This window comes from Lithobates pipiens, unplaced genomic scaffold (genome assembly GCF_037356315.1).
Source record: "Lithobates pipiens isolate NorthernLeopardFrog02 unplaced genomic scaffold, aLitPip1_a1.2 Scaffold_19, whole genome shotgun sequence".
NCBI classification, from domain to species: domain Eukaryota; kingdom Metazoa; phylum Chordata; class Amphibia; order Anura; family Ranidae; genus Lithobates; species Lithobates pipiens.
The window spans coordinates 462,639,436-462,658,392 of NW_027507764.1; the positions used below are offsets into that span (position 1 = coordinate 462,639,436).

The 18,957-nt window shown below is 45.5% G+C and overlaps 1 protein-coding gene across 1 annotated transcript in view; it reads left to right on the forward strand.

The window, feature by feature from the left end:
• Positions 1-2,235, forward strand: part of LOC143998086 (NXPE family member 2-like) — a 143,685-nt gene extending 141,450 nt beyond the window's left edge. Inside the window, exon 5 of the mRNA XM_077493840.1 lies at positions 1,696-2,235. Within this exon, the coding sequence (XP_077349966.1) occupies positions 1,696-2,231 (536 nt within the window). The 3' untranslated portion in view covers positions 2,232-2,235. The remainder of the gene's footprint in view (positions 1-1,695) is intronic.
• Positions 2,236-18,957: the final 16,722 nt, after the last annotated feature.

The following is an 18,957-nucleotide window of genomic DNA, read 5'->3' on the forward strand; positions in this document are numbered from 1 at the left end:
ATATAATCTTACAGATTACAGTGTACTGTATGTGTATTGCGATTTTAACTTTTTTGAATTTGGCGCTGGGCTCCCTCCGTGTGCTTCATAACGCTCGCAGGAAATGGAGCTCTGCATTGTGATGAATCGAGCAGAGGACACAGCTCGCACACACACAGCGGGGAGACATCGCAGGATCCTGGGGACAGGGTGAGTAACTTTGTAAGTGTGGCTCGGTGTGACCGCTTTTGGCACTGAAAATTCACCCTGAGCCACACTCGGGAATACCACTAGAGAGGTCAGCTGGGATAAGAGGTGGAGTCACTATGCATGAGACAGGATCCAGCACTACAGAGGAGGCATCGGCTTATGTGGCACTTGCTCACTACTACAGCTCCAACTTTTCAAGTAGTCCCTCTGCACCGCGGCTGGTGCTCATTCGAGGAGGGGGGGGTGGCAGCAAACCAACACGACCCGACCCCTCAGTGGGAGACAGACATTAATTCGAAGAGTGCGGGGAACAAAGGAAACACCCCTCCCCCCCGGAGACGGATGGCCTTAGCGTAGGAGGTAGATGTCCTGCCCAGGATGACTCTGATCTCCCCTCCTCCTCTCTCCCCTGTTCGAGCTGGGGAATACTGGATGCTGGATGGCTGAGCCACTGGTTAGCCATCCCTGAAGTCGCAGTGGTGGCTGGTGGGTTAGTCGTTCTTCCCCTGCTTCTCTGCTCTAATCACATGCTTCAAAAAAAAAAAAATTAAATCCACCATTGGAATCCATATGCATGCAGATCAGGGGGCTGAACGCATGGGTAGGGGGGGCGGCACCCCTGTGCGCCCCTAATGGGTGGGCCACCACTGGTTGGTCTTACCCCCCAGGTAAAGGGCACATCGGATGAGGCTGAGTGGCCGCGTAGCACCGCCCTGACAAAGTTGATGACGATACGCAAAAAAAGGGTAGGGCTACTCAGCTTGTCTACCCTCGTGGAGCTCAACCGGGCATCGCCACAAACCTATCAATACTAGGAGTGGTGAAATGACACAAGGCAGGCAAACTACTGTTTACCTTCTCATTTTTAACCTTATATCTGTAATTTGGGGTCTAATTAAACATTGTTTAAAACTTAATTATGCTACAAGAGCATCTTTATCCTTTGGGTATTATCGCTGATGAGCTTGGGATACAGTAGCAATCTATTGGAGTCTGGCATTCCAGGATAGAACACAGTGGGAACCCATACAGATCTAATACTGGTGGAATTACATTAGAAGCTAAAGAGGTAGTCCGTACCATGATCCGATGACCAGAGAAGGAAGCCCGTTCATTTGTGGAGTTTAATGCTTATTTTCATCCTATTTCTAGTCAGTGTAAAATCTTAAGAGATTGGTGTCCCAAGTGGTATGGTAAAGGGATGAAGATTCTGATGAAATTAATTATAATTACTATTTTTCAACGCTCCCCCATGCACTGTTGGTTATTTTGTTGCAGCTGATTACTCTACAGAGACTTCTCTATTTTTGTTTATAATAAGGACATTGTGCTGGTTTTTCATTTATTGTTATGTGTTTAAAATCAATATCTTTCTGTGACTGATGCAAGAGTTTAGCACTGCTAATACCTATAGCTCCTTTTGGTGTGTAGACATACTTATTAATATAGTACAAAGGTAACTTAATTATGCGCATGCCCTCAATTTAAATGATTTTCTTTCCTCAGCACTTGCACAATTCCACCTTTATGAAGACAATTGGGCACGTCAGATTTTCCATTTGGACCTGAAAAGGAATATGAAGATATCCTGGAAAAGGCACACCTATCCATTTATCACTACCACATATCAGTCCTGGAAGGAGGAGCGCACTATTTCTCGAGAAATTGACCTAATTAGAGGTGATCAGCGTACTGTGATTGTACTAAATATAGGGGTACATTTTAGAGCATATCCTATTTATCACTTTATTAGACGGCTGCTTAATATACGAGGTGCTATTGAACGCCTCTTTCTTAGAAGTCCACAAACCAAAGTTATCATTAAGACTGAGAATACAGGTGAAATGAAAAAAAACTTTGAAACCATGAGTGATTTTCATGCTTCTATTCATTATTCCATAATTGAAATCATTTTCACTGACCTAAATGTAGGTTTTGTCAATGGATGGGATATGACCAATGCATTTGACTCAAATGCAATTCACCCTGCCGAAACGGTAATTAGAAATGAAGTTCAAATGCTGATGACATACATTTGTTAGGCAACTATACAAAATACAATATAATTAATCTAAACAAGTTTTATTTATTTATTTTTTGTTAAATATGTGATGAACAGTTATGTGTATTTTCATATTTTCATCTGTACAGTCTTTTTGAATAAAAAGAATTGAGAACCAAAAATGCATTTGAAAATGTTATTCAGTGGGTGTGCACATTGAGTCTTGTCCAGGAGCTTGCAGCCTTGAAATTATCATTCCTCCATCCATAGGGAGCAGGATTTCCTTAGGAAATGCACATTTGGGCTGATTGCATATAAATAATGTGACTATTTACTTCAATTATTTAATCCTGTGCGGATGAAATAAGTAATAGACATGCAATTTGGAAATATCCAAATTTCCTATTTTTTCTGAATATTCCAAAATCCATTCGGAAATCCCAAAAATTGGAATAAAAATCCGAAATAATAACGAACTAATAATAACTTAACTTAAATTATAATTTCCTTTCAAATTTGGCAGTTAGTGAACGCAACAAATACAAATTTAATAATAATTGCAAATTATCCGTAATAACGAATGGTGTATCTAAACAAATGGAAATGGAATGTAACAAATAATAATAAATAACAGTAATATTAATAAAAACTTATTATTATTATTATTATTATTATTATTATTATTATTAATTCATTCCGTTCCAGTTGTTTCGAATAATTCGTAACTCCAGATAAATTTGTATTAATTACGTTCACTAACAGCCAAATTTGAAAAGAAAATACCAATACCTATATTTTAATAGTTATTATTAGTTAGTTAATATTTAGAATTTTTGGATTTTATTTTGGATTTTATTTTCTTATTTTCGAATTTACGAATTTCCCCCGAAAAAATGAATGAAACAAAAATGAACACATTTTTCAGCAATGTTGGATAACTGAAGTTAAGCTACATAATCTATTGTGTAAATCTCAACTTCTTCAGTAAACCATCCTCGTGAACATCTGAAAAGGGGGATTAGAGATAGGTATGTATTTGAACTTTGGTTGTGATATCTAAGAAAGTAGTATTTGCTGTATATCAATGATGGTCAATGTAAAATATACAGTGGGCCTCAAATGAGGTCCATTGCATGTCCATATGGCCCCGCTAGCTTAGATTTGTACTCTTCCCATTCTGTAAGGAATCCACAAAATTTCCGGCCATGAGTGCTTTCACCACCTGGCTTGGTAAAGGTAGATTTACAAGTTAACTGAGCCAGATGGAAAATTATTGGCTGTTATGTCCAGGATTAAGTGTATTTATTGCCCAGATTTTAATCAGGTAGACCCGTGTTTTTCAATCTGTGTTCAGTCAAGGCACTCTTTAAAATTGTGCACAATGCCAGGGCACAGCAGTCTGAGTACTCGTTCACAGTAGGAAAAAGTGTAGACATGTCATCAGCACACCAAGGATTCCTCAGAAGGGTCCAAAGCTTTTTCACATGGTACACATATGGCAAAGTTTCAGAGCCACACAGCGCCCCTTCGTCAGGCCGACGCTTGAATTAGTTCACACCAGGAGGTGCATCCAAGTACACGTGTTTTCTTGCATGTTCCGTTACATTTTTTAATGAGCTGCTCTATGCATATGAAAAGTGTGCTGGTGTCATGTCAAATAGTGTCCCCCGTCGGATAGTGTCCGCTGTGTACTGCGCATGCAAGCAGATTCCGAAAATATCCGAAGATGAACGGCGCCTGCGCCGTGAGTCCAAGTTCAAGCCCCACCATCCAAGTGGCCGTGCCCGAAGCGTGGCGAGCGAAGCGAGGGGCGTCCACGTGGATGGTGGGGCTTGCACCTCGACTCACAGCACAGGCGGCGTTCATCTTCGGAGATTTTACGAATCTCCTTGTGCTCCGTACTCCGCAAGCACTGCGCCTGCACAGTACACAGCGGACACTATTCGATAGGCGGACATTTTTGGACAGAACATGCATGATTTTTAAAATTGCACAGCACCAAAACACATGGTATTATGGTACCATGCGTTTTAGCAGGTGCAAACGTATGTGCATTTGCTAGTTGAAACAGGATGTCGTTAAATTTACACCTCTGCAAAAGGCAGTGCATTTTTGTGCGGTATGGGAAAACACGTCATTTCACACCTGTTACTGCACTGCACCTAGTGTGAACAAGCCCCAAAATGTACTCTGCGAGGCAGAGATCAGTGGTCTGTAAGTTGTAAGCTTACAAATCCCCCCTCCCCCACCAATTCCCCCCTTCTAGCACAACCCCCATTCAAATACCCCCACCCTCTCCCAAATCCCCCACTTGGCACATTCCCCCCAAATCCCCCTTTTTCCTAGTACAAATTCTGTTCCTAAATTAGTGACAGCAGCAGAGAGGAGGAGAGAGTCAGGAGGGGGTATGGGTTGTGCTTTCTATAACCCCCACACACCCCTTAGCGCCTCTCCTTCCTGTACATTGGTACCTGAGCAATCCTCTGTTAACTATTTACCAGATTAAGATTGCTTAAAAATTTAAATTGGACTATGTATGGGACTTTTACTTAGTTACTTCATGCTTCACGCGTGTGACATTTTGGACTTTATTTAGGACTTATTTTTATTTGCATTGTTGTATTTTCTTTTGTTGTCTTATTTACATTTAGGTTTTTAGCATGACAACAAGGAAAATCCCATAGGTGGACTTTAAGGGCACTGACATAATTTGTAGAAAAGGTACCGGTATATATTTTTATGAAGCACAATAAAAACAGCAATGTCTATTGGAATGGTTACAATAGCTGTATGCTAAATACAAAATCACCACAATGATTGACTTTGAGATTGTGATTCACATGTTTCAGAGTATCTGTGTCTCCTTCTTCAAGGGTGTTAATCAGGGGGTGAATCATACATTTAAAATATAGTAATAGCAAAGGATCAAAATACAAAATATACAAAAGATATATGATACGATAAACATCATCATTATAACATATACTACAACAACGATGAACAATGTATGGAATCACATATTGGGTGGAGATATCATGGGTGAAACATTCCAATAAAGCTATTAACAAGAAACCTAACTGGAAATGTGTCTCCAGAAAACTGCCTGTGAAGATAGTTTGCCTTTCACAAAATATTAAGATATACCATAAATTTGCAGATTTGAAACAGCCAAACTTAACATGAGAGATGTTGGACCACTAAAAGTACTGAAGTCAACAAGGGGCGCGGCCCTGTAAGTAAAAAGTAATGAATTATTATAAATTATAGTAAAAGACAAATTGAGTAACAAAGCCTGCATCATTCCTATAAAGGAATTTGCAATGGCTGTGCAAAAAAGACACATGCAAAATAATTACTCAAATAATATGAAAATGATGCAAGAATGCAAACACATGTATATAAAATACATAAGATACTGTGTATAAATATATGTCCTACCAGCAATCAACAATGAAAGACAATTGTTGAAGATGAGGAATAGTGATGGACGAACTTCCGACGGGACGTTTCGCGAACGTGGCCAAAAGTTCACGAACCGCAAAGTTCGCAGCGGGCCCCATTGACTTTAATGGCAGGCGAACCTTAAAAACCTCAAGGTCATATTTTCAGCCACAAAATAGTTACTAGCTGTGCACACATAGTCCCACAACATGGACACTGACATAACAAAAGTATTAAAAAAAGAATGCTTGTCGTTGTCGATCCCAGATTCACTTATCTGTGAAATTTTGACAATTCAGGAGTGCATGAAGGCAATGGAGGAGAGGCAAGGTCAGGGCAAGCTATGAAGGGGGTGCAGGAGATGATCAGTGCCACAGTCAGGGCAGCGCAGTCCTGTGCAAGTGTCCCAGTGTGCCAACCTGTGCTTGAGCCCCTCCCTCTGCCCGGCCCTTACCCCCATCTATGCAGGGCTCCACTGCGGTGGTCTGGAGGTGCCAGTCCAGTGCTGATCCTCAGCCATGGTGCTGGCACTGCCTGCTGATTGGCTTCTCTGCTGCTATCTCCCTCACTGACACCAGCACTGAGATAGAACACTGACACCAGCACCATGATAGAGACTGAGCACTGACACCAGCACCGAGATAGAGAGCACTGACACCAGCACCGTGATAGAGAGCACTGAGACCACACCAGCACCGAGATAGAGAGCACTGACACCAGCACCGAGGTAGAGAGCACTGAGACCACACCAGTACCATGATAGAGAGCACTGACACCAGCCCTGAGATAGAGAGCACTGACACCACACCAGCACCGTGATAGAGAGCACTGAGACCACACAAGCACCAAGATAGAGAGCACTGACACCACACCAGCACCAAGATAGAGAGCACTGACACCACACCAGCACTGAGATAGAGAGCACTGAGACCACACCAGCACTGAGATAGAGAGCACTGACACCACACCAGCAACGTGATAGAGAGCACTGACACCACACCAGCACTGTGATAGAGAGCACTGACACCAGCACCGTGATAGAGAGCACTGAGACCCCACCAGCACCAAGATAGAGGGCACTGAGACCATACCAGCACCGAAATAAAGGGCACTCAGACAACGCCAGCACCGAGATAGAGAGCAATGACACCAGCATCGAGATAGAGAGCACTGACACCAGCAACGAGATAGAGAGCACTGAGACCACACCAGCACCGAGATAGAGAGAACCGACACCACCCCAGCACCGTGATAGAGAGCACTGACACCAGCACTGAGATAGAGAGCACTGACACCAGCACCGAGATAGAGAGCACTGACACCACACCAGCACCGAGATAGAGAGCACTGACACCAGCACCAAGATAGAGAGAGATCACTGAAACCAGCACCGAGATAGAGAGCACTGACACCAGCACTGATACCAGCAACTTGCTGTGGGACCCAAAAATATGACATCACTCCACCTTTTCAAACAGGAGGGTACGGGCATATAGTACAGTGTGCTTTTTCTGTACAAGGAAGTGAGCCAAAGGTAGAAAAAAGGTCAGTGTGCGCGATTAAATAAATCGTTTATAGAGTTATGCATATACATGGTCTACTGGTCACATGTGTTGAATTCCTCCGAGACCCATGCCTCATTCATTTTTATAAAAGTCAGGTAGTCAACACTGTCGTGAGCTAGGCGAGTGCGCTTATCGGTCACGATCCCCCTGCTGCGCTGAACGTCCTTTCGGACAGGACACTGGACGAGGGGCAAGCCAACAGTTCCATTGCAAATTGTGCAAGCTCTGGCCAGAGGTCAAGCCTGCCCACCCAGTAGTCCAGGGGTTCATCACTCCTCAGAGCATCCACATCGGTCATTAACCCGGTGTAGTCGGACACCGTTAACCCGGAGTAGTCGGACACCTGTCGGTCTAGGCCTGATGCTGGATTTGGATGACACTTGTCGATGGGTCGGCTGAAAGAATGACCTCATATCAGAAGTCACCAACACATCTTCGAACCGCCCTCTTTCTGGAGGCGTTGTTGGATTGGTACCCGCAACTTTCTCCGGGAGTGGAAATTCCTCCTCTGCCAGCGCACGCAAAAGCATAATGCAGCAGTTGTCGAAGCAAGGTCTGTAAGTGCTCCATTCTGACAGTAACATTTACGCCATTTTGTGTTTGTACCAGGGGTCTAAGTACGTTGCTACCCAGTACTGGTCCTTGACCCTTATGCTTTTTATACGGGGGTACCTGTTAAAACACTGGAGCATGAAGGCCCCCATTTGCACTAAACTGGAAGCGGTGTGGAGGCCTGGCTCCTGCTCATCATCCAGGATAATGTCGTCCTCCTCGTTCTCTCCCCATCCACGCACAACAACAGGGATCCCATAAAGGTTTAAAGCATGCTCTTCTTGCTCCTCCTCATCCGCCCTGGCACCATCCTCCTCTGACTCCTCTTCAGACTCCTGTTGTTGACTTGTCTCAGATAGAGTAGCCCCCCTGGGAATTCATCCAGCATTGCGACTTCCTCATCTTCCTGCTCCTGCTCCTCCACGGCTTGATCAATGACACAACGCAATGCACGCTCCATAAAGAAGGCATAAGGTACCATGTCACTGATGGTGCCATGGCTGCGACTGACCAGTTTGGTGATCTCATCAAATGGCCGCAGAAGTCTGCATGCGTCGCGCATGAGCAGCCACTGGTGCGGTGAAAAAAACCCAAGCTCCCCAGAACCTGTTCTGCCGCAGAGTTCGTACTGGTAGTCGTTAACTGCATGCTTCTGCTGGAGCAGCCTATCAAGCATATAGAAGGTTGAGTTCCATCGCGTCGGGCAATCGCAAATAAGACGTCTGACCGACAGATTGTGTCGCCGCTGAATGTCAGCAAGGCGAGCCATGGCCGTGTAAGATCTTCTGAAATGGGCCGAGATTTTCCTTGCCTGCCGCAAGATGTCCTGGACCCCAGGGTATTTGACAACGAATCGCTGCACGACCAAGTTTAAGACGTGTGCCATGCATGGCACGTGCATAATTTTGCCCTGTTTCAATGCGCTAAGCAGATTGGCACCGTTGTCACACACCACTTTACCAACTGTCAAATTGAGCAGTGTTAGCCACTGATCTGCCTGTGAACGCAAAGCTGAAAGGAGTGCCGGGGCCAGTGTGGCTCTTGGCTTCCAGGCACAACAGACGCAGCACAGCATGGCAACGTCTCACCTGGCATGTCGAATAGGTTCTGGGGAGCTTGGGCGGCGCAGCGGAAGAGACGCTAGCAGCGGAAAAGGAGGAGTCAGCCGAGGAGGAGAGGGAGGAGGATGGAGTAGGAGGAGGAGAAGAAGAGCCAGGCCTGCATGCAATTCGTGGCAGGAAAACCAAATATACACGGGTGCCACGGGTTACATGCTTGACGGCCGTCAGAAGGTTCACCCAGGGGGCAGTAAAAGTGATATACCTTCCCTGCCCGTGTTTGCTAGACCACGTGTCTGTGGTCAGATGTATCTTGGCACCGACACGGTGTGCCAAAGATACATTCACTTGCCGCTGAACATGGCCATATAGCTCTGGGATGCCCTTCTGTGAGAAATACTTCCTTCCTGGGACCTTCCATTGTGGTGTTCCAATGGCCACAAATTTTCGAAAGGCCTCAGAGTCCACCAGTTTATATGGCAGTAGTTGGCGGGCTATCAGTTCTGACAAGCCAGCCGTCAACCGGTGGGCAAGAGGGTTATCCGGCGTCATCATTGTTTTACGCTCGAACATTTGGCCCACGGAAGCCTGCCTTTTTCCAGAAAAACGTGAGGATGGCATGATGGAAGGTGGAGTGGAGGACAATTGTGAGGAGAGAGGAGAAGGAGAAGTAGAAGACGAGGCTGGACGGTGAGAGCCTGGAGTGTGGCTTTGTGTGTTCCGTTGCTCCCACTGGGCTCGGTGATGGCAGCTCATGTGCCTTCTTAAGGCGTTCGTCCCTAGGTGAGTGTTGGGCTTACCGCGACTTATGACTGCAAAGTTTGCAGATGGTAACACTATTGTCAGCAGCGGACACGTTAAAAAAAGCCCACACTGCGGAGCCATGTGCCGGCGTCCTGGGAGCGCCAGATGTTTCCGTACATGGTTGATGCCTCGCTCCTGATACATTAGCAGTCTGCTTTGTCCCTCCTGTGCAATCTATGTTCCGCCTGCTTCTCCTCCCTATCTGCTAGTCCATATCTCCCTCTGAACTCCCCTCCTCTTCCTCTCTTGTGGGCACCCACGTGACATCACTAGACACGTCATCATCGACGTCACCTTTCCCACCGCTATAGTTAGAGATCTTGGAGTAGGCAGCAATAGCGGGGACCAACCTCCTCCTTGGGCTGATCTGGGTACTGTCGTCAGACTGCTGAGTGGCGGTTGTTGCTACCTCCTCTTCCTGACCAATGCCAAGAGTGGCTGCACATCGGCAATGTCTTGTGATGGATCGGAAAATAATTCCTGTGACTCAAGCGGAAGGTCTATGGTGGTGGTGTTGGTGGTAGTGTCTTTGGGGGTGCACACAGCAGAGAGTGAAGAGGGTGCAGATCGAGAGGATGAGGAGGGTGCAGAAGAGTAAGGCTGAGTGAGCCACTCAACCAAGTCTGGTGCGTCCTTTGACGTAATCGCACGTACCTTCTGAAATTTGTCACTTTGGCTCAAGTCTGTTGCTCCTGCCCTACCCCTACCACCCCTGAGGAAGGGCCTGCCTCTTCCTCTGCCTGTGATTTTTTAAATGACCCTGTGACAAAAGTCTCTTGAGAAGTGCAGTATGTATGTGAAAGAAGGTATATAGCACCCCGCTTCAATCTGTCGTTTTTGGGGGCCACTGGTCTATCACACCAGTTATAATACTTTTTTTTTATTGTGTTTGTCACTCTTTGTAGTATCGCTGCAGAATCACTCAGCAGTCACAATGCTGCACAGTGGAAAAGACAGCTGCAGAATCAGTCAGCAGTGCACTCAGCAATCACTAGCACAGCAGTGCACCAGAACCCTATATACTGTACACCTATACCAGTCCTTAAAAGGACCTTTGTGGACCTAGTAGCTAGTGATTTGCAGACTGTCCCTCAGTCCCTACACTGATAAAAGACAGCTGCAGAATCGGGCATCAGTGCACACAGCAATCACCAGCACCCTATGTACTGTACACCTATACCAGTCCTTAAAAGGACCTTTGTGGACCCAATAGTAATAGCTAGGGATTAAACTGACTGTCCCTGCTCCACACAGCGTCCTCTCCCTAAACTGACAAAAGACAGCTGCAGAATCAGTCAGCAGCGCACTCAGCAATCACCAGCACAGGAGTGCACCAGAACCCTATATACTGTACACCTATACCAGTCCTTAAAAGGACCTGTGTGGACCTAGTAGCTAGTGATTTGCAGACTGTCCCTCAGTTCCTACACTGATAAAAAGACAGCTGCAGAATCGGGCAGCAGTCGAGTATAATATTCTTTCTATATTTGAAAGAAAGTAGATTATACGTGTACAACCCTATATACTGTACACCTATACCAGTCCTTAAAATTAGTTTTGTGGACCTAATAGCTAGTGATTTGTGTCACTACAGTCTCTCCCTGCTCCACACAGCGTCCTGTCCCTACACTGACATAAGACAGAATGTAAAATGGCCGCCAGATCAGGTCTATTTATAAGGTAGGGGGAATGTCCAATTGTCCATGTGCTGAAATGTCTCAATTGGCTGTCCTGTACCCCATGATGGATGTGTCATCATGGGTCAAAGTTCTTTCACAATGTAAATGCATATGTCCGCCGGGCGAACAGCGCCAGAGGTCCGCCGGTTTGGCGAATCGCAAACACGCAAAATTCGCCACAAACCGACTGCCAGGCAAACCACAAGGCCATCTCTATAAAAAAATATGTTTGCAAAAAGATTCCTGTGATGCGGTATAATAGACATACGCATTGCCAGGACTCTGATCCAAGTGTAAACGCAGCTTATGTTTTAAATCAGACATTGCTGTCTTTCCCCAGATTGCTATGTTTCGGAATTTCAAGGAGAGGAGCGTTGTATGAGCGGTGCATAGTTCTTATGATAATCCTATATTTGATATTCTTAACTCAAATGGTCAATGCATTTATATGCTGATCTGATTACTACGCTAAATTATGCTCAATGATGGTGGAACATTCAGGTAAGACCTGAAGGCCCATACAAGCTGGCATTTAAAGGTGGTAAGAAATAGTACAACAGAATGTTAATTGGCTATATCAATTTAGGTTTTGAATTTTTTATTTTTTTTGTTATTTTACATAAGCCCATTGCCTGATGTGCCTGCAAGAGAAAGTTTAACATATGTGGATGATATTTTTGTTAAATAGCATAATGTTTGAAAAGCATGTACCAGAGATTAGACATGTTCTTAACCTGTTGAGAGAGGCAGGTGTTTAAAATTTAATTTCAGAAAGACCAGTGGTATTGCTCCAAGGTTCATCTCCTGAGACCTAAGGTTTGCAGCCTAAGTCTCCCACAAGAAGAAAATGGAGGCTGTGATGAAGACAAAAGTATCTGCCGATATCAGTGAATTGAAGACATGTTTGGGTATGGTATAAAGCAGGGGTGCCCAACCAGTGGCCCGCGGAGCCCTCTGATGTGGCCCACGACCTCCTGCACTGGCATGGCTGATTGGCAGGCCCAGATCGCAGGTTCCCGACCCGGCATCCCAGAGCATCAGTGCCGGCGGTTAAAAAAGCTAGCGGTTGCGTAGAAGAGCCACATAAGATGATGCTTCCTGTATAGCGCCACATCCTGTCACAGGTGGAGTGATACCAAATGCACTCTGCCTGGAATAGCAACAGCTGGCGATACCCGAATTGAACACTGTTATTAAAGGTATGTTTAATACCATAATCTGCAGTGGTTACCGGGCTGCTTTCAAACTGCACTGAGCCATAGACCTCTGTTATTACCTACGGGTTTGGTGCACTTTCAGAAAGTGCACAACACCTGCAGGATATAATAGAATTCTATGGCAAAAATCTGCAGCTAACCCCAAGAAAAGCCAGAGGTGCACTGCTCTGGGTAGACCACAGCACATGACTGTGAAAGCAGCCTTAGGCCCCTTTCACATGATTGGTTTGACCCAATCAGACCATCCATTTACCTCTATGAAACGGAAAATTTAAACAGACTTGTGTCCGTTTACACCTGAATACCTTCTATCCGATCCGCTAAAAGAAAAAAAAACAGAAGGGGATCTGTCCCCTTCCAATTGGGTGGATCGGAGGGCCCATAGAGTAGAGTGGGCTGTGTCCACTCTGCATATGCGGAGTGTACACAGACCTGTCATCCGCCCACTCCCCTCATTGTGGCCTGTGACTGGTTACCAAGTCACTTAAGTGGCCCTTGCTCTTCAAAAGGTTGGCCATCCCTGGTATAAAGTATTCAATTGCATTGCTTGCCATCCTAGGTTCCAACTAAGAATGCTGGAAGGTAACGTATAAGAAAAGACTCATACCGATCAAGAGAATGTGAATGTAATTATTTGGCATTGTGATAATTCTCTCCTTACTCACAGATCTTCAAATCTTATACTTCAGCATTAATGTTGATACTGCCAAACATGGCAGAATACTATCATCATTAGATCATTGATGATTTTAGTTAATTCAAATATAATTAACCAATCACTATATCACTATAAAAAGATTGACAATCCAGACCAGATCGTTTGATTGTTAAAGATGAAGTGAACTGCCAAATAACACAGCGATCGTATGGATGATGTTAATCCTTGGCGTCCAGTTCCGGAGGGAACCTTTCACCAAACCACCATCCAGACCAGATGGTTGATTGGTAAAGATGAAGATGACTACCAAAAGACACAGTGATCGTTTGCATGATGTTAATCCGTGATGCCCAGTCCCGGATGGAACCTGTCACCAAACCGAATCCTTCATCAGGAGTCATGAAGCAAAATGCTCCAGGATTCGTATTGCCGGGAAAGAAAGATTTGTTGCAGAAGTCCTTTGTGTGCTTGAATTCCAGAATATCCATTAAAAGGAGGGATAATATATCCCATGTTCAGCTTGTAGCAATACAAGAGTGGATTCATTGAAGAGTTTCTTCAATGACTGGTTTACCAGATTTGTTTTTATTACATTTGACAAGGGGGGGGGGGGGGGGGTACACCACCACTGCAACGGTTCATTTTGTTTCCATAAAGACTTGAATCCATCAAGGAAGATCCATGTCATATAAGAACATTTCTTTATCATTTGAGTGAAGAGAGAAACGTCCTTCAACTATATTGAAAAATAATAGTATGGACATATCTTTTAAAGGACTATGATATTTCTGTAGACCCGTTTTCTTAAGATGTCCAAGGCTGTCCTCTGGAATTCTAAGAAACGTGGGGGGGATTTGTCAGAACATTTGAATTTAAAATAATTTATATCCATATATATATATATATATTGTGGCAGCACGCAGGTAAAGTCACCTGGTTGTATCCAGGATGGGAAATATGTGTGCCCTAGATTCAGGCTTTATGCAGACTTGTATAATTAGAGGGGAAGAGTTAATGAGCCCAGTTGAAGTAAGTGGGCTCATTAAGACCTCTACAAAAAACCCCAGCATGCTTAGGGAGATGCTCCATCCTGGAACCAGTTTTGTGTTGTATAGACTGGGGAGTGTGACACTTGTTCTGTGCGGTGAGTTAACGCCTGTGTGGCAAACCTCTACAACAGAGACAGGGACTGGTGCTGCACAAGGCTGCACTCAGTTGTTAGATAGGGAATCTAAGTGTGTAATTAGAGGTCAAGCTGACCAAGGATTTATTTTCATGTTTTATTTTTGTTTGGCTGTTATATGTTTCACTGCATGTAGCATGAATAAACCGCATCTTTTGTTTGTTTGCACCTACAACGCGGTCTGCTGTGCCTGATTTTGTGTTCTGAATAGGGATGAGCTTCGAGTTCGAGTCGAACTCATGTTCAACTCGAACATTGCCTGTTCGCCTGTTCAGCGAACAGTGAACAATTTGGGCTGTTCGCAGCAAATTCGAAAAGCCGGAACACCCTATACAAGTCTATGGGAGAAATCTAAAGTGCTAATTTTAAAGGGTAATATGCAGGTTACTGTCCTAAAAAGTGTTTGGGGACCCGGGTCCTGCCCCAGGGGACATGGATCAATGCAAAAAAAAGTTTTAAAAACTGCCGTTTTTTTCAGGAGCAGTGATTTTAATAATGATTAAAGTGAAACAATAAAAGTGTAATATTCCTTTAAATTTCGTAGCTGGGGGGTATCTATAGTATGCCTGTGAAGGGGCGCATGTTTCTGGTGCTTAGAACTGTCCCTGCACAAAGTGTCATTTGTGCAGGAAAAAAAGTCTTTTAAAATCACTTGCGGCTATTGTCGGGTCCCGTAATACAGAGAACACTCAATGAGTGTTCTCTGCATTAGCCGACAATTCATTCATTCATTGATAAAAAAAAAAAAGCGTGGGGGTTCCCCTAAATTCAATTCCCAGGCCCTTCAGGTCTGACATGGATATTAAGGGGAAACCCGTGTCAAATTAAAAAAAAAATTGACGTGGGGGTCCCCCTAAATATCCATAACCAGACCCTTCAGGTCTGATATGGATATTAAGGGGAACCCCGCATCAAATTTAAAAAAATTGACGTGGGGGTCCCCCTAAAAATCCATATCAGACCCTTTATCCGAGCACGCAACCTGGCAGGCCGCAGGAAAAGAGGGGGGGACGAGAGAGCGGCCCCCCCTCCCTCCTGAACCGTACCAGGCCACATACCCTCAACATTGGGAGGATGCTTTGGGGGTCTGTGACCCCTCAAAGCACCTTGTCCCCATGTTGATGAGGACAAGGGCCTCATCCTCACAACCCTGGCCGTTGGTTGTGAGGGTCTGCGGGCGGGGGGCTTATCAGAATCTGGAAGCCCCCTTTAACAAGGGGACCCCCAGATCCCGCCCCCCCTGTTTGAAATGGTAAGGGGGTACAAAAGTACCCCTACCATTTCACAAAGAAAGTGTCAAAATGGTTAAATAAGACAAACACACTTTTGAAAAATTCCTTTATTAAAAATAAAAAAAATTAAAAAAAGATTCCAGCGGTGCTAATCCACTCTTGCTATCCAGCGACGGGTTTCCGGGGTCCAGCGATGGATGATCATATCCAGCGACGGGGGATCTCTCAGTCCAGCGCTGTCCATACATCCTTCTTCTGTCTCCATTCCGGAGACACTGCAGAGATCCCGGCGCTGACGTTTCTTATATTAGGAGGGCGGGGCCACTCGTCACCTGACCCCGCCCCCTCTGACGCTGGTGAAGGGAGCCAGGGGTTCCCCAGTGACGTATGGGTGACCCCGCCCCCTCTGATGTAACGTAAACCTGCGTTACATCAGAGGGGGCGGGGTCACCCACACATCACTGGGGAACCCCTGGCTTCCCTCCCCAGCGTCAGAGGGGTGGGGTCAGGTGACGGGTGGCCCCGCCCTCCTAATATAAGAAACGTCAGCGCTGGAATCTCTACAGTGTCTCCGGAGTGAAGACAGAAGAAGGATGTATGGACAGCGCTGGATTGAGAGATCCCCCGTCGCTGGATATGATCATCCATCGCTGGACCCCGGAGACCCGTCGCTGGATAGCAAGAGTGGATTAGCACCGCTGGAATCTTTTTTTAATTTTTTTTATTTTTAATAAAGGAATTTTTCAAAAGTGTGTTTGTCTTATTTAACCATTTTGACACTTTCTTTGTGAAATGGTAGGGGTACTTTTGTACCCCCTTGCCATTTCAAACAGGGGGGGCCGGGATCTGGGGGTCCCCTTGTTAAAGGGGGCTTCCAGATTCTGATAAGCCCCCCGCCCGCAGACCCTCACAACCAACGGCCAGGGCTGTGAGGATGAGGCCCTTGTCCTCATCAACATGGGGACAAGGTGCTTTGAGGGGTCACAGACCCCCAAAGCATCCTCCCAATGTTGAGGGTATGTGGCCTGGTACGGTTCAGGAGGGAGGGGGGGCCGCTCTCTCGTCCCCCCTCTTTTCCTGTGGCCTGCCAGGTTGCGTGCTCGGATAAAGGGTCTGATATGGATTTTTAGGGGGACCCCACGTCAATTTTTTTTTAATTTGATGCGGGGTTCCCCTTAATATCCATATCAGACCTGAAGGGTCTGGTTATGGATATTTAGGGGGACCCCCACGTCAATTTTTTTTTTAATTTGACACGGGGTTCCCTTAATATCCATGTCAGACCTGAAGGGCCTGGTAATTGAATTTAGGGGAACCCCCACGCTTTTTTTTTTTTATCAATGAATGAATGAATTGTCGGCTAATGCAGAGAACACTCATTGAGTGTTCTCTGTATTACGGGACCCGACAATAGCCGCAAGTGATTTTAAAATACTTTTTTTCCTGCACAAATGACACTTTGTGCAGGGACAGTTCTAAGCACCAGAAACATGCGCCCCTTCACAGGCATACTATAGATACCCCCCAGCTACGAAATTTAAAGGAATATTACACTTTTATTGTTTCACTTTAATCATTATTAAAATCACTGCTCCTGAAAAAACGGCCGTTTTTAAAACTTTTTTTTGCATTGATCCATGTCCCCTGGGGCAGGACCCGGGTCCCCAAACACTTTTTAGGACAGAAACCTGCATATTACCCTTTAAAATGAGCACTTTAGATTGTGAACGTTCGAGTCCCATAGACTTTAATAGGGTTCTAAAGTTCACACGAAGTTTAGGTCTGTTCGCAGGTTCTGGTGCGAACCGAACAGGGGGGTGTTCGGCTCATCCCTAGTTGTGAACCCATCCAGGGGGTCACACACACCCGCTGCCGAGCTAACCCCTCACAGTTGGTGGAGAATTTTGGCAGTTTTTTTTTTTTTTAAGGCCAGCATGGAGGAGATACTGAGACAGCTGGCTCTAGCAAATGCAAATCAGCAGCAAACAAATGTGGGTTTACAAAGGAGCCTTGCAGCTCACCAGCAGAGTCTGGAAGCTCAGCAAAAAGCTCACCTGCAGAGTTTGGAAGCTCGGCAACAAGCCCAGCAGCAGACAAATTCAAATCAGCAGCAGACAAATGTAACTTTGCAGCAGAGTCTGGAAGCTCAGCAGAAAGCTCACCTGCAGAGTTTGGAAGCTCAGCAACAAGCCCAGCAGCGATCTGAAGCCCGCTTCATAGACCTGTTGCAGAAGCAAGAGCAGAGTTTTCAACAGCAAATAGAGACATGGATACAGCAACATCCGCAGACCAATGAAGCAAGTGGTTACAATAATACCGCATCCTTTGGTGTGAGCCGTTTACTGACAAAAATGACTGGAGAGGATGATCCGGAGGTGTTTTTGACCACATTTGAAAGGACTGCTGAAAGGGAAAAGTGGCCTAAGGAGCAATGGGCTGGACTGGTGGCCCCTCTGTTAACTGGGGAATCGCAGAAAGCTTATTATGACCTAGAGCCTGACCAAGCAAAAGACTATGTGGTACTAAAAACAGAAATAGTGGCACGGCTGGGTGTCACCCTGGCCGTCCGGGCTCAGCGTGTGCATAATTAGACTTTTCAGGTTGGAAAACCCCCCAGATCTCAAATGTATTATCTCATTCACCTGAGCAGGAAGCGGCTGCAGCCAGAGATTTTGACCGCACCAAACATTGTGGAACGTGTGGTTATGAATCGTTTCCTGAGAGCTCTTCCTACTGCCATCCAAAAATGGGTAAGCCATGGAGACCCAGAAAATGCAGATAAACTTGTGGATCTGGTTGAGAGGTACTTGGCTACAGAGAACTTGACCACCTCTTCCAGGGACTCACGGACTTTCCATCCTAAGACCAGATCATCCCCAGTGGCGGGTAAGATGACTCCAAGGGGTGAGGGTGGAGAGAGTGAGAGGATGGGAGTTCTACCTAAGGTCTGGCGGGAGCAGCCCGGGAAGCCCAGGCCGCAAGAGGCAGCGAAAAAGATTATTTGCTACCGTTGCCGGCAAGAGGGACATATTGCAGCCAATTGCCCAGTTGTAGATGAGCCTATGCAATGTGACTTTATAAGGGAGAGACGTCAGTCGCTGTTTGCGACAGTTGCATGCACTGCCATTCGGGGACCTGAGAAACATTTATGTAAAATGTGTATTAATGGTAGAAATGTCGATGTGTTGCTGGATTCAGGTAGCCTGGTAACATTGATAAAAGCTGAATTAGTTACTACAGAGGTCTCTGGGAAGAACAAGGTGGCTGTTATTTGTGTGCATGGGGACACCCGAGAGTATCCTGTAACTTCAGTGTTTTTTGAGACCCCCAAAGGTAACCTCTCTCATCAGGTGGGGTTAGTGTCTCACTTACCACAT